This window comes from Toxorhynchites rutilus, chromosome 2, assembly GCF_029784135.1.
Source record: "Toxorhynchites rutilus septentrionalis strain SRP chromosome 2, ASM2978413v1, whole genome shotgun sequence".
Lineage (NCBI taxonomy): Eukaryota > Metazoa > Arthropoda > Insecta > Diptera > Culicidae > Toxorhynchites > Toxorhynchites rutilus.
In genome coordinates this window covers 225,464,039-225,486,967 of record NC_073745.1, presented here as the reverse complement: position 1 = coordinate 225,486,967, position 22,929 = coordinate 225,464,039, and the positions used below count along the sequence as shown (strand labels likewise).

General features: G+C 41.5%; 2 protein-coding genes and 1 non-coding gene across 4 annotated transcripts in view; 1 reads left to right on the top strand and 2 right to left on the bottom strand.

Annotated features, from left to right (window-relative positions):
• Positions 1-432: 432 nt before the first annotated feature.
• LOC129764577 (aspartate--tRNA ligase, cytoplasmic) lies at positions 433-19,513 on the bottom strand. Of its 2 annotated transcripts, none has more exons than XM_055763785.1 (6): positions 19,071-19,513; positions 7,557-7,681; positions 6,763-7,495; positions 1,498-1,732; positions 1,052-1,434; positions 433-993 (listed from the first exon to the last, which is right to left on the bottom strand). In XM_055763785.1, the coding sequence occupies exons 2-6, from the start codon at positions 7,641-7,643 to the stop codon at positions 830-832; spliced, it is 1,602 nt and encodes a 533-aa protein (XP_055619760.1). In that variant the 5' UTR covers positions 7,644-7,681; positions 19,071-19,513; the 3' UTR covers positions 433-829. The 2 variants fall into 2 exon arrangements, with proteins under 2 accessions (XP_055619760.1, XP_055619759.1); XM_055763784.1 differs by lacking the exon at positions 19,071-19,513 and adding an exon at positions 8,406-8,589.
• Positions 8,831-8,972, bottom strand: LOC129772159 (U4 spliceosomal RNA). Its single transcript, XR_008742575.1, has one exon. It is a non-coding gene; the product is annotated as a U4 spliceosomal RNA (small nuclear RNA).
• LOC129764576 (PR domain zinc finger protein 5-like) overlaps positions 15,344-22,929 on the top strand; it is a 12,601-nt gene continuing 5,015 nt past the window's right edge. Inside the window, exon 1 of the mRNA XM_055763783.1 lies at positions 15,344-15,475. The gene's annotated coding sequence lies outside the window, so the exon portion shown is untranslated. The remainder of the gene's footprint in view (positions 15,476-22,929) is intronic.

Sequence of the window (22,929 nt, the reverse complement as noted above, 5' to 3'; positions counted from 1 at the left end):
ATCAAAACGAGGGAGTTAGGGCGTTTAGTTAACGCCTAATATTTCACAGTTATTCAATTGTTTATCTAATGAAAAATAACATTTTGTTAGTTGCGATAGATGCGTAGAAATATTTTCTATCAATTGATGCAAACATCTTTCCGATCCAGTAAGAAATTTTCGAGTTATAAGCATTCCAAATCTTTCATTTTTTTCCTGCATGTTATGTGTTTAGGTTTTCATTTTACCCTCCATATATTCCGGTTAGACGTAGTCCCACGTCCAAAAAATGAAAACTTTTTTTGTTCTATTAAAGCTATCATGAGATCATGATGATCGCTCACCTCACATCACCTCAGATTCCGAATATCTTGATTTATTCGGGTTCAATCATGGGGATAAACTTCTACATAATAATGCGATTCAAAAATGTTCAAATAAAAAAATCAGAAGTCAAGAATCATATTCTTTATTTCTAATTCAGGTAATAACGCCTCCAATATTGTTTTGCTTGTTGCAAACAAATAGCTTGAAGGAGAGAAAAAGCAGTCTCGATTACTCAATCGTTCTTTCGCACCTCTCTCTCAAATTCGTAATAATCTTACAAATTTTCGTGCTTTTCATAAACACAAAATAACGCCAATCCATTTTTTCTTCAGGTTCCAATTAAGTATGTCCGCAATAATTGTGCGTTTCATTATCTTTTCTTGCTTTTATTGTAGTAATTTTAGTCTTTTGTTTTCTATAATGACGAAAAAACATCGTTTTCCTCCTCGAATCTGATTTCCATGTTACTGCCGAAGCCATGCGTATATTCGTGGACGCCAGGAAAAAGCTAATCATATTTCGCTTATGGTGTAAGTCTCTTGGGATCGCGTGGGAACATTGATGTCTTCCGAATGTTGTCAAGCCCCAGGTACAGCATAACCACTCGTTCCATACCGATACCACCTCCGGCGTGCGGAGGGCAACCGTACCGGAAAGCCTCGATGTAGGCGGCAATTTTCGATATATCTGCAGATTATGGTACAATGTTTTATGTTTCATTGGTGGAGTACAAAGCTATGCTTACCAATTGCGTGATGTTTCGCTCGTTCAACTAAATAGTCAGCATCGTGGATACGTTGCGCACCGGACAGAATTTCCTCTCCTCGCATAAACATGTCGTAGGAATTAGAATATTTTGCATTGTTGGGATCGGGCATCGTGTAGAAGGGTCGCACCGCCAGTGGGAATTTATCGAGAATGTAGAAATCGGTGTCGTATTTTGCCTTGACCAGTCTTCCCAGCAGCTTCTCGCTTGGCGTTGACAGATCCTCCTCATCGTCCATTGTAACCCCCGCTTCTCTAAGCATAGCGACTGCTTGGGAGAATTCCAGCTTCAGTGGTGGCTCCAAAAACTTGAACGGTTCCACGTCGTATTGTTGACCGACGGCGGCGATCTCACGAGCGTAGCTGGGGACAGGGAGGAAAAAGTTCTTATTTGCTGATCGAGTAATTATGCGGAGTTTATCTTACTTATCACGTAGACCTTTGAACATCTCCGTGAATGTATTGCCGATAGTGTCCAGCACTTCGTGGTAGTGATACTTGAATGCCATCTCCATATCGAGCCCCACGAATTCTGTTAAGTGCCGATGGGTATTTGAATCTTCTGCTCGAAACACTGCGCCAACAGTGTACACCTTTTCAAAATCGGCCGCAATCGCCATCTGTTTGTACAACTGCGGGGATTGTGCCAAATACGCAGAGTCTGTTCGGAGAAAAAAAATATGAGTAAAATTAATGCAATGTTCGCTCACTTGCAAGCAGATCAGACGCATTCTACACAGCCGCGGCAAGTAGAAATTTATTTCACTTTATATTTTTCTGTATTTCCTTCCACATTCTGTGCAACACAATTACCATTGTGCCGCTTGGTGTATACGAAATCAACAAGCGTTGGCATTAGGGTATCTTCATATAAATTACACTTGAACATTTGTTGGAACCTTTGTCATTTTTGAATTTAATTTAATATAAATTAGTTTGAATAACTACAAGTTTCTACTATAACTAAAATAGAAATGTAACAATTGTTTTTTTATTTATTAATTTTTTAAATATTATATTCTGTTCATATCAACAGTTGTCGGAATTCATTACTATGGCTGAGGGCGGGAAGGATCCCGTATTTACGCCGATGTATATGTCTGAAACGGAACCCCCTGAAGAACAGGAGGGTGAAGTAGAAACCAGAAAAAGGAAGAAGAAGAAATTAGTACAAGTAATTTCTGATGAGGAGGAAAATGAAGAAAAACAGGATTTTCGTCAAAAAGTATACCCTGAGGGCTCCAAAGGCCCATTCATTGTATACTTTAGACGAAAATCTAAACCGCTCAATGTTATTTGTATTTCAAAAGAGCTGACAAACAAGTTCCCCGAGATAACTGAGATTACTCGGATGGGGCTAGACAAATCACAAGTTGTCGTCTCCAACCGGACTCAAGCAAATGAAATAACGCGTTGCGATTTCTTTGCAATTGAGTATCGCGTATACGTGCCCTGTCGTAACGTAGAAATCGACGGCGTAATCACTGAAAAGGGTTTGACCCGAAATGATGTACTCAAGGATGGAGTCAGTCGCTTCAAAAACTCTTCGCTTAAAACTGTGAAGATTCTTGCATGCGACCAACTGAAATCCGTGTTATAAATGACAGAAGAGTCCTCACTTGGTCAAATTCTTTTCGAGTAACTTTTGAGGGGTCTGCCCTTTCAAACTCCGTTTCGATAGGTGCACTTCATTTATCTGTTCGATTGTTTGTACCCTAGGTAATGAGTTGCAACAACTGCAAGCAACTTGGTCACATGGCCGTCTACTATTGCAACGAAACGCGTTGCGCAGATTGTGGAGAGAAGACATGAAGACACTTGCGCTCTTTTGCGCAAGAAGTCCCATCATGACGGGACTTCTTGCGCAAAAGAGCGCATGTTTCTTCATTGTGACGGGGCTCCCCATGATCTTTCTCAATGTCCGGTGTGCATACAACGAGGAGATAAAATCAAGGGTTCCTTAAAGGAATTTTCAAAGCGGAATTATGCAGAAATGCTTAAGAATTCCGAGCCAACGACATAGAAGAATCCTTACTCTTTCTTGCAGAACGACGAGTCTGTCGCTGACGCTCTCATAGCGGAAAGTTCCGGTACATCACAGGGTGTCATCAGAAAAAGAAAAATTGCTACTTCTCCATCACTCCCCAGAAAGAAGTCCAAAATTTCCTCAAGTTGGATTGAAACCTTGAACTGAAGGTGCTGAGAATAGACCGAAGCAAGTAACTCCTGGATTACGCGATTCTTCTACCAACCAGGGGTCCTCAGCACCTCCCGGAACAACATCCAACACGCCTGTTCGTTTTTCGCGGTCGAAGCAACAGTCCTGGATTGTTTGCGCTTTCTGACCTGGTGAACAACATTCTGAATGCTTTGAATATCAAAGACTCTCTTAAAAGCATAGTATTATGTTTGCTTCCGATAGTAAGAATATGTTTGAACCTTTTTAGCAGCGTTCATTTCCCTCGATGCCTGATTCAGTGCAAGAGGTCAAAGACTTGACCATTGTCATACAGTGGAATGGCAGAAGCATCAAACCTAAACTAGACCAATTCAAATTTTTAATTCACAATTCTAGCGGTGATGTATTTTCCCTCTGTGAAACATGGCTTTCTTCAGACGACGAAACGTTTGGTGGCGTACTATTAGGCATCAAAAAATGTCACTCCTTCTATAGAGTCACTATCCCATCGATCACAAGCAATGAAGTTGTTGCTTGCCAGACACAAATCAATGGCAAAGCCTCTGCATTGCGTCGATATATATTCCGCCCAGAACTATGGTAGGCCGCCATCAGTTTTTTTATATCATCGAGGCATTGCTAATCTTAGGTGACTTCAACTCCCATGGAACAGCATGGGGGTCTCACTACGATGACAACCGTGCCACGTTGATTTATGATCTGTGCGACCAAATGACAATTTTGAATACTGGGGAAGCAACTAGGATAGCCAGCCCTCCTGCACGGATAAGCATGCTAGACATATATCTCTGCTCTTCTTCATTATCTCTGGATTGCACATGGAAGGTAATTAAAGATCCCCACGATAGTGATCACCTACCAATAACTTTATCGATCGCCAATGATTCAAGATCTCGCGAGTCAGTCGATAATACGTATGACCTCACGAAAAATATTGACTGGAGAATGTTTGCAGAAATAATATCTGAAGCAATCATTTCGATGCATGAACTTCCTCCCCTCGACGAGTATTACTTTATATCAGGTTTGATTTACGATAGCGCACTTCAAACTCAAAAGAAACGTGTTCCTGCTACCACTTTCCGACGTCGTCCTCCATCACTTTGGTGGGACAAGGACTGCTCAAAGGTCTACCTTGAAAAATCAACTGCTTTCAAAAAAATTTAGGAAAACTGGATTAGAGGAATGGTTTCGAAAGTATCAAACTTTAGAAGCCAAACTAAAAGGTTTGATTAAAGCCAAAAAGCATGGATATTGGATGAAATCCATCAATGGTTTGTCAAGGGAGACTGCTATGAGAACTCTTTGGAATACGGCTAGGAAAATGCGTGGCTGGAACCATACCAATGAAAGCGAGGAATACTCTGGTCGTTGGATTGTCAAGTTCGCAAGGAAGGTTTGCCCTGATTCCGTCCCTGCACAAAACGTCGTACGCGACATAGCGCCTCAATGCGATTATGAGAATTTTTAGATACTGCGATGGCGCACAATTCAGCTCCGGGGTCGGACAAGATTAAATTCAACTTGTGGAAAATTCTTCCCGACTTGGCAATACAGCGAGTTTCTGGAACTGAATATTGTCCCACATGACTGGAGACAAGTGAGAGTTATAGCCATACGAAAACCCAGCAAGTCGGCTTATGACCACAATTCGTATAGGCCGATTGCAATGTTATCCTGTATTCGCAAATTATTGGAGAAAATGATTCTACTTCGTTTGGACAAGTGGTTCGAAACGAACAATTTGCTGTTGAATACACAGTTTGGTTTCCGTAGAGATAAAGGGACGAACGATTGTCTCGCGCTGTTGTCTTCTGAAATTCAAATTGCATTTGCTCGCAAAGAACAAATGGCTGCTGTTTTTTTCGATATCAAAGGGGCATTTGATTCAGTTTCCATGGAAATTCTCTCAAAGAAGCTTCATAATCGTGGACTTTCACCAATTCTGAATAATTTCCTGTTCAATCTACTGTCGGAAAAGCACATGACTTTCTCTCATGGCAGCTCGAAATCTTCTCGTTATAGTTTATGGGCCTACCGCCTAAGCCCTTTCTTGTATAATTTTTATGTCAAAGGTATGGATGATTGTCTAACTAGAAACTGCACGCTGAGACAACATGCAGACAATGGTGTTATTTCCATCAAGGGTGTTAATCCCGTCGTCCTGCAAAAGTCCTTGCAAGATACCCTGAACAACCTGTTCATGTGGGCTCTTAAGCTGGGTATCGAATTCACTACGGAGAAGACCGAAATGGTCGCTTTTTCTAGGAAGCACGAACCCGCACAATTCCAGCCTCATCTATCCGGCAAAATGATCATGCACTCTATGTTTTTCAAATACCTGGGTGTATATTTTGATTCTAAATGTACCTGGGGAAAACACATTGCGTATCTGAAACAGAAATGCCAGCAAAGAATCAATTTTCTCCAAACAATTACCGGAACATGGTGGGGTGCCCATCCAGGAGACCTCATTAAGCTATACAAAACAACGATATTATCAGTGTTAGAATATGGCAGTTTTGACTTCTGATCAGCTGCCAGGACTCATATTCTCAAGCTGGAGAGGATACAATATCGTTGCTTGTGTATAGTCATGAGGTGTGTTCGACACATACGATAAGTCTCGAAGTTTTGGCAGGAGTATCCCCGCTTACTCTTCGGTTCACAGAATTATCTCACAGATTTCTCATCCGTTGCAAGATCATGAATCCATTGGTGATTAATAACTTCGAAAATCTACTCCAACTGACTTCTCAGTCAAGTTTTATGTCTTTATATCATGAGTACCTTACCCATGACGTGCAACCTTCACCAGGCATTCACAACCATGTTTGATTCCCGTACTTTTGCAATTTCTCTTTCTTTTTTTTTTATTTGACAAAATCGGATATCCTCGTCCGGGATATCTTAGGTAGTCGTGATCCTGATATTCTGCTTCATCTATACCTGTTCCTCAGAAACGCCGATGTCAACGTTTAATGATGTTCCCTCTGTTGTATCCCTGTATCATAACCCTCCCATCCGATCGATGAACTTTTACTTAGCCGCGGCAATACATACACATACTCTTTACAGATACACAGGCCGAAGGTTGTGCAGGCCCCTGATCATTCAACAAGAGCCAAAGGTTGTATCGCTCACACGAGCTGATTGTGCCGACTAGTGACCATTCTAACCTGGATTCCTCGAGTCAAGAAGACAAACAATATCGGGTACAGAATAGGGGGGGCGTTGTTGATTAATGTTCAGTGGCCCCTCAGGAAGTATCCCGTGTCGGCCACACATACAGAGCATCGGAGACTGCAACATCCCAAATAAAAGAATACGATGTAACACTAACCGCGAGTAATATTACTAACATATTCATAAGGCAAACATTGTCGGAATATTGAACTCCCGGCACAGTGAGGCTAACACCATACGAGCCTTAATAAAATTATATATTTTGTAAAAAAATGTAACTGAATGCAAAACCCGCGAATACGTACCCTTGAAGTAACTGACCGTAAACACGTTGGCGCCACCTTCGCTGGCCGCAGAGATCATTTTCGGGGTGTGGATTTCGGTGAAACCTTGATTGGTCAGAATGTCACGGAACAATTTGCACACTCCCGCCTCCAAGCGGAAGATGGCTTGATTTGCCGGCGTTCTCAGATCCAGTACACGATTGTCCAGTCGCGTATCTTGATTGACACGAATCTTCAGTGCCTCCGGATCGTTGGACTTTTCTGGACGAGCGGCATCTTCGATTTGCAGCGGCAATTGAGCTTTAGCCGATGAAACCAAATAAAATTCCTGCACGTGTAGCTCCAGGTTCTGCTCGGTACAGGCCTCAATTTTGATAGAAACTGGTATCACCTTAGCTTTTATATCGATTATGCTTTCACGGGGAACACTTCCCGAGAATTTGACCATTTGCTTCGACACGGCATCGTTCACCGCTACAACGCACTGAACCGTACTACTCTGTTTGCGTAGCACAAGGAAGCACTGTTTTCCTTTACTACGTGAGGTATGAACACGACCCCGCACCCAAACCAATGATTCGTTTGGATACTGTGACAGTTCATGAACCGGGATAAAATTGCGCTCAGAGTGTTGGTCTGTGCTCTGAATCATTTTGATCACTCCGTACAGACCCTCGGAATAATCTTTGTCCTCCACACCAACCGTTTCCTGCTGGCCTTTTTCAGCAGCAGCGGCCGCTTTATGTTCTGCTTTCTGGGATAGTAGTTAGGACATGAAATCAAGCAACGATTACAAGTTTATTTGCAATACTTACTTTAGAAGCTTTGGCGGCATCTTTGGCTGCTTTCTTAGCGGCCTTTTTGGACTGCTCCGGCTCTTCTTTGATCGTTTCTTCTACCATTGTTGTGACAGGTTCCGAATGCGATTGATCTTTGAATACTGAGAATTACAAAAAAAAACAAATAAGGGATTAATAATTCAGGATACAAATGGATTTCAATATGCGACCAATTATTTTCTGATTCACAGAGAGCATCTTCATCTATTTTATGCTTTTGCACATCAAACTCTTGTCACATTCTGCCGGCATATGAACAGGTATAAAAATAGTCTCAAATTCGTTGCCATGGTCAGGAACGATTCGACGTCAGCAGTGGATACGTCCTACGTGAATGAATGAACACCAATACTTTCATCGAATCGACGTCACGAGAAGTGCATGATTCAGATGTAGATAACAAAGCTTTTCGTTTGGCTTCCTGGCGCCATAGCATAATCCTTGAAAGGAATTATATCTATGAACGTAAACATCTCGCCGCATCGATATTACCAATAGAAATTCGAATATGAATCTTCTAATCATACGTACACCTGAGTAATGAAAACGGTGCGCTTGTATTTGTGAAACAGTTATTCGCGGTTTAGCTTCCGGCTAACAGACCAAAATTATGAAATGCATTGTTACGAGCATACCCAAAAATATTGCATCACTATGTCTTTTATGGGACGAACACTTCTCTATCATATATATTGTGCCTTATCAGTGATGAAAATTGCGAACTTTCAACCTTGTCACCTGAATAAATGAGAAGTGATAACAGTGGAACAAAATCTACTTAACCTAGACACATTATTTTCGCTTTTCAACAGTTCCAAATCGTACCTTTATGAGAAATACGTTATCAACTGATTTCAATTCTCAACACCGCAGTTTCTCTAGTAATTCACAAACGATTCACATCACATTCCACTCCGTGCTCCAAGAAACTAGCCGTACCGGAGTTTCCCAATTCGCGTGCGACTACTACACGTCGCGATTTCAGAAATCGATTGAAAATTGCGCACGATGGTTGACAGTGCTTTGACAGGTTATCAACGTTCGGGTGGTGTGAAGCAGGGATGCCAGGATGCCAGGTTTGAAGACATTTGATTTTGTGGAGACATTTTGAAGACGTTATGAAATATGTGAAGACTTTTCAGTATAATAGCGTATGTGAATTTTTGAGAGATATTATTTTCATGAATTTCTAACTATTGGCCGGAAAGATCGTCAAAAGAAGTAGGACTTTTGTGTCATTGTCATTCGATCGCTTTTTATCAGTGTCACTTGTTTTCTTTTGTTCTTAGTAATCAACAGAGACTTTTGCCTCGGGTTTTTTTAGTGTTCAACTAGCAATAATCACACCTCAAATAAACCTCAATGGTTATGATATCGCCACTGCGCAAAGCTAGTCTCGGAGTAACTCACTCTCTTTTTTCAAACTTTCCCAAGCAGAAAATCCACAAGTATATACAATGAATTTAACAACGAGGGATCTCCAATATCTCTAGAAGACATTAGTTCATTTGCACTAGAAAATTTGAATGATTGTGACATTTTATTAATTTGGACCTATATTATACACAATAGATTAGCCTAGATTTTTCAAACAACCACTTCACAAATCGAAGGTAGTCCGACTACACACAGTTTCAATAAGCAATTTATACCTGCTAGATATAGAAAACCTGCTGCTTTTGCTTTTGTATTATTGGAATCGTAATCCAATTCGGATTCTGATTTTGAAGAGTATATTCGCGTAGACGGCATAAGGCTTCGTGTGCTTTCATTGGGAGGCGAAAATAATGATGGATATTCATGTGGAATGAACATGCTTTCAAAATCAAAATTATGAATGAAAATTTACTTCAACGTATAGTTTTTATTTTATGTGTTGAAAAAAGAGGGTTTCTTCCGAAATAGCAAGAACCTATTGAACGAAAACTGTGTCTTATGACGATTTTATATTGTAATAGTAATTATTTGTGGAACAAACATAAAATGCGTCTACAAATGGTGAAGTGAGTGTCAGAGCTACATGTTTTATATCTACAAACTTTTATATTTTTACATTTTTACACTTACTTCTGATCTGATGGAGAATAATTTACCTCCCAAGCACTCATATCGCCACCAGACATCGACACTGTACATTTGTCGTCGCAAATATAAACAAATGAGACTATATAACGCACACCAACAAACCACCGCATTCGTGAAACTGAAAACGTTTTTTTTTATTACAGAGTCAGTTTGGCACATTTCGATTATTATTTATAAATGCAACGAAATTTCATTAATAGCTGTTTAGTAGAAAGTTTCGGTGAGCTTGAAAAGGGTTAATGGCTTGTGTTTCTCGAATTCTCGGTCAGAACCGTGACCAAGTTAGGAGATTGTTACATCGGACAACTAAAAGTAGCGAAGGTGCGCTATTCATAGGTACAGGAATAGAACAAATTGAAAATTTCGCAAAACGAAAACAAGTAACGCACACAAAAACCAAACACTGGTGGTTTGAAGCGACATAATATATATATACACACACACCCACACACACCTATAATCATTTTTCACTCTTCTCAAAATAAACTCTTTTTAGTATTATTGGCCTCGAAAAGAGACGATTGCTTGGTAAGGTGCAGTTGGAGTTATATTGCGTAAATGTCATCCTTGAAGGCCCAGCTTGATTTTCCCCACATAATGTCATAAAAAACAATTATGCCTGCTGTCTCCGCACAGAGAGGGGTCTGAGCAGAGTTCCAGAGTTGAGAGTAGACTGGCTAACAGATGTAGTAGAGAAATGATAAGATCGAATATAGACAAAGCAGGTTTGATCTATACTGATCGATGAGTTTATTGCGTTTGTAGTGTTTTTTTGTGTAGTTTTCTTCTATGTTGTGAATAAAGTGTTTAAAAAATAAAATGTGTGTTGTTCCTTTGTTGGCCGTGACACCTGCTTTGCCATGGCTCGGCTAGATGTGTTGATTGCAATGCCAGATGCATGGCGAGTGGAATATTCGCTCGTGTCCACAGCTCGAGGGGAAACGCTGTTTTGGGCATGGGCATTATTTATACGCTAGCCACAGCATGCTTAATGTGCAAGGATGGAGTTCATGTCACAAATATTCTCTTTTCGTTATGCTCTTCGTTATTTATATTCTGACGGCTGCATAATTTACTCGTGATTGGCATGTATGTATGGAGAAATTCTTCCAATTTTCATCAATTCATATCATTGTTCTCCTCGTCGTCTTGTACCAGCCGGATTCCCGATGGACACCATCCTCGAATGAATCAGATAATCCACCCGATATTCGCACACAGCACTGTATTCCATCCATCGTAGCCTTAACCAATCTTGTGAGCTTCACGGGGAAGCCGTTTTCGTCCATGATTTTCTATAGCTCTTTTCGTCTTATTGAATCGTATACGGCTTTAAAATCGATGAATAGATGGTACGTAGGGACTCTGTACTCACGGAATTTCTGGAGGATCTGCCGCAAGGTGAAGATTTGCTCAGTAGTAGACCGACCTTCGATGAAGCCGGCCTGATAACCTCCCACGAATCTGTTTGTCAGTGGCGATAGACGACGGAAGATGATTTGGGAAAGCACTTTGTAGGCGGCATTCAGGACGGTGATTGCATCAAATTTTTTTCACTGTCTAGTTTGTCCCCTTTCTTGAAAATAGGGCAAATAACCCCAACTTTCCACCAATGCGGTAGTTGTTCTGACGGGTAGCTTGACACAGCATTAGCTCCCGCGCAGCGTTCTTCCTTTGTAACACTTGCTGACACTCATCATCGAACTACATCGAACGAACTACTGTCGTCTTCGTTCCACGTGTCCTAGGATGTTCTCCGCTACGCTGTTTATGGCTATTTTAATCATGCTCCAACAGTCCTCAAGAGAAGCTTCGTTAATCTGGTCCTCTTCCGGCAGCGCAGCTTCAAGCGAATGTGGGTAGTTTTCGGCGACATCTGGTTGTTTCAGTCGCGTTAGATTGTACCGTCGCAGGCATCGGTACCGAATGTTGTTCACAACGGAGAGTTTTGGGCGCATCTTAACCATCAGAGTGGTCCGAATCGATGTTAGCGCCTCGATAGGTTCTGACGTCAGTTGTGTCCGAATAAAGGCCGACCATCTATCAGATCATGGCTGATCTGAGATTCTGTTTGATTTAGTGACCTCCAGGTGTATTGGTGGAGGAATTTGTGTTGAAAGAAGGCGAAATCGATGAGTTTTATGCCGTTTTCATTTTTTAACTGCTGTGCGCTGTACTTACCAATTATAGGTTTGAGCTCCTCCTCTTCACCGATCTGGGCAAATCTCCGATGATGATCTTGATGTCATGTTTTGGGCTTCCAGCTGCGCGTATAATTCGTCTTTGTCATCATCGGTACTTGCAAGGTGAGGGCTGTGCACGTGATTGATGCTGACCAATCACACGCTGCTATACCTAGTCGTTAGTGTTGCCGCAGCTCTTGTAGATGTTATGACCATCGCGAGATGTTCGTACTGCTGATCCTCTCCAACACACTTCCAGCAGCGCTACGATGTCAACCTTGCGGTTTTTCAATAGCTCGGAAAGCATACGAGTGCTTCCGATGAAATTGAGAGATGGACAATTCCACGTCCCGAATTTCCAATCGTTAGTTCGTTTTCGTCGCCTGGGTCTGTGTCAAATCTTCTTGTGTATCATTCGTTGCTTGGTGTTTTAGTGGTGAAGCTTGCAAGGTCTGCGACCAACACCGCTATCTCGCAGGAGGACCATCGTGATACTGCTTTACGTCCCGAGTAACACAAGGACTGAGCAAAGACGCTTATAGTCAATTCGCTTAGAGGAGCTGTTTCCGGGCTTTTGTGGCTTTCCTTGGGGACTGGCAATGCTCAATGCTCAACCCACCACACCGTAGACAGTTCCCCTGAACCAGTGCAGGTCAGAAAAAAAGATCTATGACGATAGAATTTGTGACCCGAACGGAAATCGAATCCGAAGCCCCAATATTGGCAAGCGCAACGCTTACCACTAGGCCATGTAAACCACCGATTTCCGATTCGAGTGGTATGCAAATCGTCAAATCCGTTCGCCGAAAAAATACTTATTAACGTTAACTTCATTTCATAAAAACGTGACTAATGGGCTCGAAAATGTATAGGAGAGACTGCCTGCAGAAACGTCTTCTTCCGTTTATTAAAGCTCACAAAGGTCCAGTTTCTGCAGTCGAGAGGTGCTTCAGTGGTACCATAACTATGGGGCCGAGTACATTGAAAAAAACCTAAATTCTTCGAATTCCGCCCAATCCAAAAATAGTGGTCAATTGGAAACGTGTCAAGGTGACTCGTTTCAAATGCTGCAGGCATTTGAAATAAAATGGCCGCTGAGGTTGTTCAACAGAGAGTCAAAAACCTTGATGGTGGGTATCCGATGAAAAGTACAAAAACTCATAAAAATTGTAACGGAATAATTTTTTCAACATTTTTTCTGAAAAGTGAAGTTTGTTTTAATCATGACCTTAACTCCGCCTGCGAATGACGGATCTCGATAATGGCATGTCCTTATAAGAACCTGAAATTATCTTGATAATAGCATGTCCGTATAAGAACCTGAAACTATTGAGAACCAGAGCAGTGGGTCCAAAGCCCCTAAAAGGAGGATGGTTGTAATAGCTGTTATCCATGGTTATTATGGAAAGAAAGTAATGGATAAACCCCTAATCCAAGGTGTGACGCGACCCGTGCTGAGGGATGAATGGTTGGGGGGGTTTCAATCAAATACCCTGCCTCTAACGGAGCCTGTGGAGTACCAGGGCACCCTCCACAGTATCGTCTGCCCCCTCTGCATTAAGCGGGTCACTTATGCAGTTGAACTTCTTTACCGCGCAACTCGTGGGAATTTCATGAATAATTCAACAAAAAACAAAAATCTTCCGGGTTCCGGCAGGCTCTCTCTGTCGGAAAAAATCGTCATAGAGGTCGACTCTATGAATGTCGAAGAGGATGAAGTACTGAGTGACGCACCTGCGGATGTTCAGTCTTGTTCCTCTTCCATCCTCAACACCCGACTCGTTGTGAGTCGCTAGAGGATGATAGTGACGAAAGTAACGTCACTACAAAAACTGAACCTAAAGCGCTAGATTCAGCTGAGGTCCACTCTTCGTGGAAGAAAAACCTCACCAAGGGTCAGAGAAGGAGGCTGAAGAACTTGGTCGCAGCCGGGATCCCTGCAAAGGAAGCTCGGCAGCAAGCACTGAGTCAGCACATCTCTGGACCAGCAAAACGCCCCCGAGGATCGAAACTACCTAGTAGTGACGAAAAACCGATTCTCAAAAAATCCAAACAAAATCTCTGCCCCCGTAAAAGAGCGGGGTTGAACGAGCAAAAAAAAGATGCTCGAAACACTCTTCAAAACAAAGACTCCACAATAACTTCTGTCGAAACTGGAATCTCCTTCAAGGAAGCTTTGGAACAGATCAAAGTTGGAATACTCCCGGAGGACTATCCCAACACCGATCTTACTACGGCTCAGTTAGATTCCATCCAGAATGCTCTACTCACTGCAATAGAGCAACAAAGAAACGAGCCGGTTAAGCCCAAATTTTTCAATTGCTCGTATAAGTCAGGTTATCTAATCCTTTCGTGCAAAGATCATCAAACTTCGGAATGGTTGAAGAAAGTGGTTCCCGGGATAATCCTAGACGACAACATCAAACTGGTTGCTCTAGACGCCAAAAATATTCCGCGTCCAGAAATTCTCCATGCCTTTTTCCCACAAAGCGCAACATTCAGCGACGAGAGACTCAAAAGCCTCATTGAGAGTCAAAATGAAAATCTCTCCACCGATAAATGGCGAATACTAAAGAGATCCAATCCCAACGAAATTCACGCGGACTGGACGCTAACAGTCGACGAAGCTTCGATGCGTCAACTAACTAGCACAAACTTCAACATAAACTTCCGATTTGGCGAAACTAAGCTGAGGAAAACAAATCCAAAGCAGCGCCAAGTCATAATCCATAAAAGCTCCGGTGTATTCAAAGGAGATCTGGGGCCAAAAAACGAGGAACCTAAAAATTCCAAAAACCCAGGAAACCTGAAGTCTTCAGAGACTAGTGACTCCAAAATAGTGGAACCACAAAAAACTCAAGAAGTCGGCAGAAGGGTTTCTGGAAAACCAAAGCGCCCTCGTGAAGATTCTCCGAAAAACAAGAAGCTTGGCATCCTGAGTATTCTCGGCCCAAGCGGTACAAACTCAATGGTTATCGCAAACAGGTTAGGAACCTCGATTGTGCCAAGTAAAAAAGGTGAGTTTCTTCAAACCCATCCCAGATCTAATACGAATACGGAAGCTGGAACAAGCAAAAAACCTGACCTGATTTTCAAAAAAACAGATGGGACTCCGATCCTCCCAAATGAACCACCAGATCGGATAACCCAACCTAATGCAGAACACTAAAGTTCTGCAAATAAACCTCCACCACGCCAAAGCAGCGTCGAGCGTGCTATCCAGGAGGTTTACAAAAGACGCTGTGGATCTAGCTCTTATACAAGAGCCTTGGGTTCACAAAGGAAGAATACTAGGTATTCAAACAGGTTCATGTAAGTTGTTCTATGATGACAAGCATGACTCCCCAAGAGCTGCTGTCTTAGTAAATGCAAACATTAAATGCTTTCCTATTACAGAGTTCATTCAAAGGGACATCGTCGCGATCAGAGTGGAAGTTCCTACCGCCAAAGGAAGGGCCGACATCGTAATTGCGTCGGCTTACTTTCCAGGCGACGTTCCTGAGGTTCCTCCACGAGAGGTAGCGGCGTTTGTAAACTACTGCAGGGAAATTAACAAGGACTTCATAATCGGATGTGATGCCAACGCTCATCACACCATGTGGGCAAGTACGGATATCAACTACAGAGGTGAGTGTCTTTTAGAATTTCTCTCGTCAAACAACATAGATATTGCTAACAAAGGGAATGAACCAACCTTCATTAACGCTATCAGACAAGAAGTCTTAGATCTAACGCTGTGCAGTCCGGCTATTCAAGAAAATATCCATAACTGGCACGTTTCCGATGAGGCGTCTTTGTCTGATCATAGACACATTATTTTTGAATGGAATGGTGGCATGGAAGTTCATAGAGAATACCGAGATCCCAAAAAAACCAATTGGGATCGGTATGCACTTGAACTCGAGTCTAAAACTCTAAACTCAAAAATAAGGTCGATTCAACAGATTGAATCAGCTACAAAAGAATTAAATGAAACGATAATCTCTGCCTACAACAGTAATTGCCCACTGAGAAAAGTTTCTTCGACAAGAAACGTTCCTTGGTGGAATAAAAGGCTCGAACGGCTTCGCAAAACGGCGCGTAAATTGTTCAACAGAGCAAAAATTACCTCGGACTGGTCTCAATATAAGAGAGCCCTAACTGAGTACAGTAGAGAACTGAGACGATCTAAACGAAAATCCTGGGTATATAACTGCGAAAGCATTGAAAATACCCCAATCGTTGCTAGACTCAACAAGACTTTGGCAAAAGACCACTCGAACGGGCTTGGATCGCTTAAAAAGGATGACGGTTCGTTCACAAAAACCCCCTCAGAAGTACTAGACTTACTGATGAAGACTCACTTTCCGGGATCTACATCTGTCCACTCGGACACAAATCCTGGCTATAATGGCGACACAATATGCTCTCGAAGGCGTCTCATAGGACCCGAAAGTGCAAAGGATGTCGCTAACATAGTTGCTGGGTTAGTCTTCACGAGGGCCAGAGTAGTAAACGCGGTGAGATCCTTTTTACCTTACAAATCTGCAGGTGCAGACGGGATTTTTCCAGCCTTGATTCAAAATGGAGAATCAAAACTAATTCCGTCTCTAATCGAGATCTTTAAGGCAAGTCTGATACTAGAGCACATTCCTTCGATATGGAGACTTGTGAAAGTAGTTTTCATCCCAAAAGCGGGAAAACGCGACAAATCACTTCCAAAGGCTTTTAGACCAATTAGTTTATCATCAATACTGTTGAAAACTATGGAAAAAGTATTATATGAATACATAAAGTCTGTATTCATGTCCAAACACCCACTATCCAAATACCAGTTTGCCTACCAATCAGGCAAATCCACAATAACAGCACTACACATGCTTGTGACAAAAATTGAAAAATCTCTCTTGTCAAAAGAAACCGCATTATGTGCGTTTCTTGACATCGAAGGTGCTTTTGATAATGCTTCTTATCTATCAATGGCACAGGCAATGAGAAGAAGACACTTTGATAACTGTATAGTCGAATGGATCCATGGCATGCTCACACATAGAAAAATCACCTCGGAGCTGGGCGGGTCGCCTAATTATGTGATTGCAACAAAGGGTTGCCCACAAGGAGGCGTTCTATCACCTCTCCTTTGGTCACTAGTAGTTGACGACCTTCTGACAAGTTTAGAGGCAAAAGGTTTTGAAATTGTGGGCTTCGCCGACGATCTAGTCATAATGATACGAGGCAAGTTCGACGACGTGATATCGAGCAGAATGCAGATGGCCTTAAACCTAACACAAAATTGGTGTACCACAGAAGGTCTGAGCATAAATCCCTCGAAAACAACAATTGTTCCATTCACCAAAAAGAAAAAACAGCATCTGCAGTCTTAATATCTTAGGGGAGTGGAAATAAAATGCAGCGCTTCAGTGAAATATCTAGGTGTTATCCTAGATGCTAAACTCAACTGGAATGCGCACTTAGATGCAATAATCAGTAAGGCCAATACAGCCCTATGGGCATGTTCTAAAATGATAGGAAGAACATGGGGTCTTAAACCAAAAATGGTAATGTGGGTCTACACTGCCATTGTGCGGCCTAGAATAACCTATGCCTCATTAGTCTGGTGGCCAAAGACCAAGGAGATTGTAGCTACAAAAAAGCTAAACAAACTCCAACGACTAGCATGCATTGCAATTACTGGAGCAATGCGAAGCACACCCTCGAAGGCACTGGAGGTTATCCTTCACTTGCTACCTCTGAACCAACATGTTCAGCTAGAGGCTATGAAAAGCGCTCTAAAGCTTAAACAATGGAAAAAAATACTAGACGAAGACAAAATTGGTCACTTGAGCATCCTGAATCTCTTACCCGTAGGACCATCCTCAGAGATGAACAGTGATTGGATGGAACCTAGGACTAACTACGACATTCCATACAGTGTAATCGAGCCTTCTCGTTCAATATGGAATGAAGGCGGTCCCAGTGTTCGTAATGGTTCAATCATGTTCTACACTGATGGGTCAAAAATGGGAATCAGAACAGGTGCTGGAGTGTATGGTCCCAGAACAAAAATCTCTGTAGCTATGGGAAACTGGCCAACAGTTTTTCAAGCAGAAATAGCTGCGATAATAGAATGCTCAAATGTCTGCCTTAAAAGAAAATATAGACATGCTAACATCTGCATATTCTCAGACAGTCAAGCGGCACTTAAAGCTCTAAATGCTTTTAAATGCTCCTCAAAAATTGTCTGGGAATGCATTCTCCTCTTACGGCAACTAAGTCGGATAAGTTCGGTACAACTGTACTGGATTCCTGGCCATTGTGGAATAGAGGGAAACGAGCGAGCAGATGAACTTGCCAGGAACGGCTCAAGCTCACCTTTCACTGGTCCAGAACCTTTCTGTGGAATATCTGACTGTGTGTTGAAAGGTGAGCTGAAGAACTGGGAAGACCGGGAAGTATTAGCCAACTGGTTGGCGGTACAACTTAACCAGTCAAAAAAATTTATCACGCCGAGTATTAAAATTACTCAACAATTGCTGAGTCTTAATAAGAAAGACTTAGGCACAATCACAGGCCTTATAACAGGACACTGTCCGAGTAAATACCATCTCAAAAACATAGGTTTAGTGCAAGATGATATTTGTCGTTTTTGTTATACCGAAAGTGAAACCTCGGAACATTTGCTCTGTAATTGTGGAGCTCTAACTAGACGCAGACTGCAATACCTTGATAAGGCTATTTTGGAGCCCGAGGAAATTTGGTCTGCGTCGCCGATCAGGATTATAAAATTTATCAAACAGAGTATTCCTGATTGGCACCTATCTCGCTATAGCTTTTAGTCTACTTCTTCATCAATAAGTAGTAGGTAAGCTTGAAGCGGAGTACAAAAAAATGGGATATACCACAATAGTTCAGAATAATGGACGCAGTGGTTCACATCCAACAGGGGAAAAAAAATCATGACCTTTACATTATCGGACCTCTGGTGTACACGTCCTTAAAGGTGGATAGTCTTATGTTTGATGTATTTATTTAGTGATTTAAATATTTTTTACATTGAAATTACTTTTTTTTGTATGCCACCTCATGTGCACCACCTGCATTGCGTTAACCCAATGAGGTACATATAGAGGTGGAGCAGTAGGCTAAGTGTATCTGTATTGGCAAACAAAATATCGTGTCGTAATTATTTGCATTCAATATGGAATGTATATGGAAGAAACAAAACAATGTTGAAAGTACTCACGGTTGCATGATAATTTGAGCCAAAATTCTCATGAAATCATTCAACTGGTTGTTTTTTAACAGATGACAACTATATCGTGGCTTATTTCGATTATTCATGTGGTAAAAAGGTCCAAAGAGCAGTCGTATGCTTAGTTCTCGAAAACAGTAACATTTTCGGTGAAATTTTGATTAATTAATATCTCACAAAATACACACCGACACTGAGAGCCTTCGAAAAATCAACTTCATAACGGTAAAATAATGAAACTTCGTTTGTTTCGATGAACGTGGGGGAGTGAAAATGCCGCATGAAAATATCAGTTTTATCCGTCTTTTTCGACGTGATTTCACAAATATTCACTCCACGCTATCACATTAGCCTCAAAATTAACGGGAGCTTTACAAAAATGAACGTTTTAAATTGATAAATTACTTCCTGAAAATAGCATTTTCACATGGATGCGGTGGGCAATCAAAGATAAACACAACGACTGATGTCACTATTTGCGAAATAGTTATGGCAGCGCATGCTATGTCGCTCGAAACTCGACCATCTTCATTACCTTTTTTCCAGGACATTGGCGTTATCCCTACACTGAGAGGAATAGTTAGTAAATACGACGATTTTTTTGGGAAATATTACCAATTCCCTAGTCATTTTCGACCCTACTAATTATTAGTACATTCTACCAAAACAAATTGGTAGACACTAATTTCAACAAAACCACGGTTTGTGAATTCAATGTTGGCTCAATTTCAGGGCAATATCAATGAAGATGTTGACCCTTATATGTAAAGGGATAATAACAGTAATAACGATATTTGTCGAAAAATAAATTTTCAATTCGAAAGTTGTGTTCAAATAATTTTATTCTTATTAATATTCTAATATTAATATTCAAACAAACATTTGCAGTTTTCGTTTTCGTAGAAGTTTGTTGTGAGCGGCAGTTGGGTCATCAGCACTTTCCATATACCCACTTATTTATCTACGTAGTCGGACGGGACATCGAAACATAATTCCTCGATAATGCATGTCGTACGCTCTCCGCTCTCCTTGATGTGGCTTACGTTGTAAAACCGCGAGCAACACGTGGAATAGTGGTATTTCTACAAAATAAAATAAATATTTAGGTACAATGAATCAACAGAAACAAAATGTTTACCTCCGAATCGCTCCACTTCCACTAAAGAAATGGCGAATGCACACACACAGTTGCTAAGCATAAAAATACTCAAGGTTACTAATGCTATGAAGTAAAATGTACGAAACGTTGGTAGGGATATACCTTGAATTTGATATCAGTTTTACAAGACTTTGGTAGTATGTACAAAAAATGTGTACATTTTACCAATGTTTCGATTACTACACTGGAGAAATAGTTTAGTAAAAGCAGCTACCAAATCTTTAGTAGCAAAAACATTGGTAAAATATACACATTTTTTGTAAATATTACTAAAATTGCATAAAAAAGATGTCAGACGCAATGAATGTTCCTACCAGGAATTCGTATATTTTACTTCATACCATTAGTAAGTTTGTTTTTATTGTCATACCTAACAACTGTGATGTGCGCACTTTGTCTTTGCGATTTGGGGGTAAGCACTTTGTTTTTATTGAATTCAATTATGCATTCAACTCCCCCGAGAATTTGTTTTCATATTTTCAGCGGGGAAAATATCACAAGAAATTTTGATCCATATTAACATAATTGACCTAATACCATTTTTTCTTTTTTAGTTGGCCGTAAAATTATATGCAGTACAATCATTCATCATAAACAAATCGGAGATAAGTATTCGTTTTTTTACATCATTACATCAGTCACCTCGGTCGGGAAACTATTTTCATATTCCCGCCAAGGATAAACATCAGTTATATTTTATACATTACAACACTATTTGACGAGAAAAACGCAGTACGTGTTAACGCAGAGATAGTTTTATTAAGAATGAAATAAACAGGATCAATACATGTCAAGGTGGGAGTAAATTATACATTAGAGAAAAATATTGTTCATTACGATTCAGTCTGGTTCACAACACCCCCTCTCAGACCAAGCGTGAAACGATGCACCTTAAACGAGACATCCGGAAGGCTCTTCGTAAACAAGTCAGCAACCTGCCGCTGCGTCTGTATATACTCCACTTTGATTTGCCCGTTTTGAATACACTCACGGATGAAATGGTACCGTATGTCCAAGTGCTTCAACCTTTTCTGATCACGAGGTTCATTGGCAATATGGATGCATGATTGATTGTCCTCATACAGCGTGGTGGGAGTGCAGCAGTCGATTCCAAGGTCTTCCAGAAGATTCCTAAGCCAAATTACGTCACACGCCGCCTGGCTCAGTGACACGTATTCTGCTTCAGTAGACGATAGGCACACAGTCAGTTGTTTCCTTGTTGTCCACATTATTGAGTTGCCGAAAACTTGGAACACGCTTCCTGATGTTGATTTACGGTCGTTTATGTCGCTTCCCCAGTCAGCGTCTGCATAGCCAACCAGAGGTTCGGCATTACTACTACGACGATATACAAGGCTGTAGTCCTTCGTGCCTTGCAAATAGCGTAATACGCGTTTCAAGTGCGTCCAGTGGGTATCCGTTGCTCCACTCTGGAAGCGGCTAAGAAAGTTCACAGGAGAACTTATATCAGGACGAGACGATAGCATGAGATATGTTAGGCATCCTACAAGTTCGCGATATGGATGCTGCGTTGTTGTTTCCGATTCGTTTCTCTCAAGCTTCAGGTTGGGCTCCAACGGAGTAGATACTGGTTTACAGTCTTGCATCCCACAGCGTTTCAATAGAGCACGTACGTATTGGGATTGATTGATTGACAATATTCCGTCTTCCATGCTTCTCTCGATCTTGAGACCAAGAAAATTCCTTCAATTCCTGCATATCGTTCATTTCAAATTCCTTATTCAAGCTACGTTTAACTATTACAAGCTGTTCTACTGAATTACTTGCCATGATAATGTCGTCTACATATAGGATCAAGTACACGACCACTTCCTTCGTTTTGCGTACATACAAACAACTGTCATATTGAGAACGTCTAAAGCCAAGCTTCAACATATGTCCATTGAAGCGCTCGTTCCAGCTACGAGGAGCCTGTTTGAGCCCATACAAGGATTTGTTGAGCTTACATACGCCCTTCCCCCTCTCAAATCCTGGAGGTTGGCGCATATACACGGTTTCCGTTAAATTCCCGTTCAGAAAAGCGGTACGCACATCCATTTGATGAATGTGGAGATTCTGCTGAACTGCTACTGCTATTAACGTACGAACGGTACTTATGCGAACTACTGGTGCGTACGTTTCCTGGTAATCAAAGCCATGACGTTGGGAACATCTCTTCGCCACAAGACGCGCTTTGTATCTGTCGACGCTTCCATCAGCCTTATGCTTGATTTTAAATACCCACTTACTCGGAATTACTCGCCTTCCTGGAGGGAGAGATACCAGGTCCCACGTGTGGTTCTTCTCCAGTGATCGCAGTTCGTCCTGGATCGCCTTTTCCCACTTCGGCCAGTCCTCTCGACGACGCAGTTCTTCAGCGTTGTCCGGTAACTCCTCCACGTAATTTTCCGCATTCAGTGCGAAAGCCACACACACTTCGTAATCCGTAAGACGTTCCGGATGTTTCCGTTGGCGATCACTTCTTCTTAGCGGTACACTATCATTTTCAGCATCTTCATATTCTTCTGAACCATCCTCTTCTTCTTCAGCTTCCAGTGACTTAATTTCATCCGCATCTCTAATTGCTGGTCGAAAATTCGATTCCGAAAGACGATCCGACACTAAATGATCATTCGTATACATTTCCTGATGAACGGTCTTCTTCACAAGGTGCTCTTCTACTACCACATC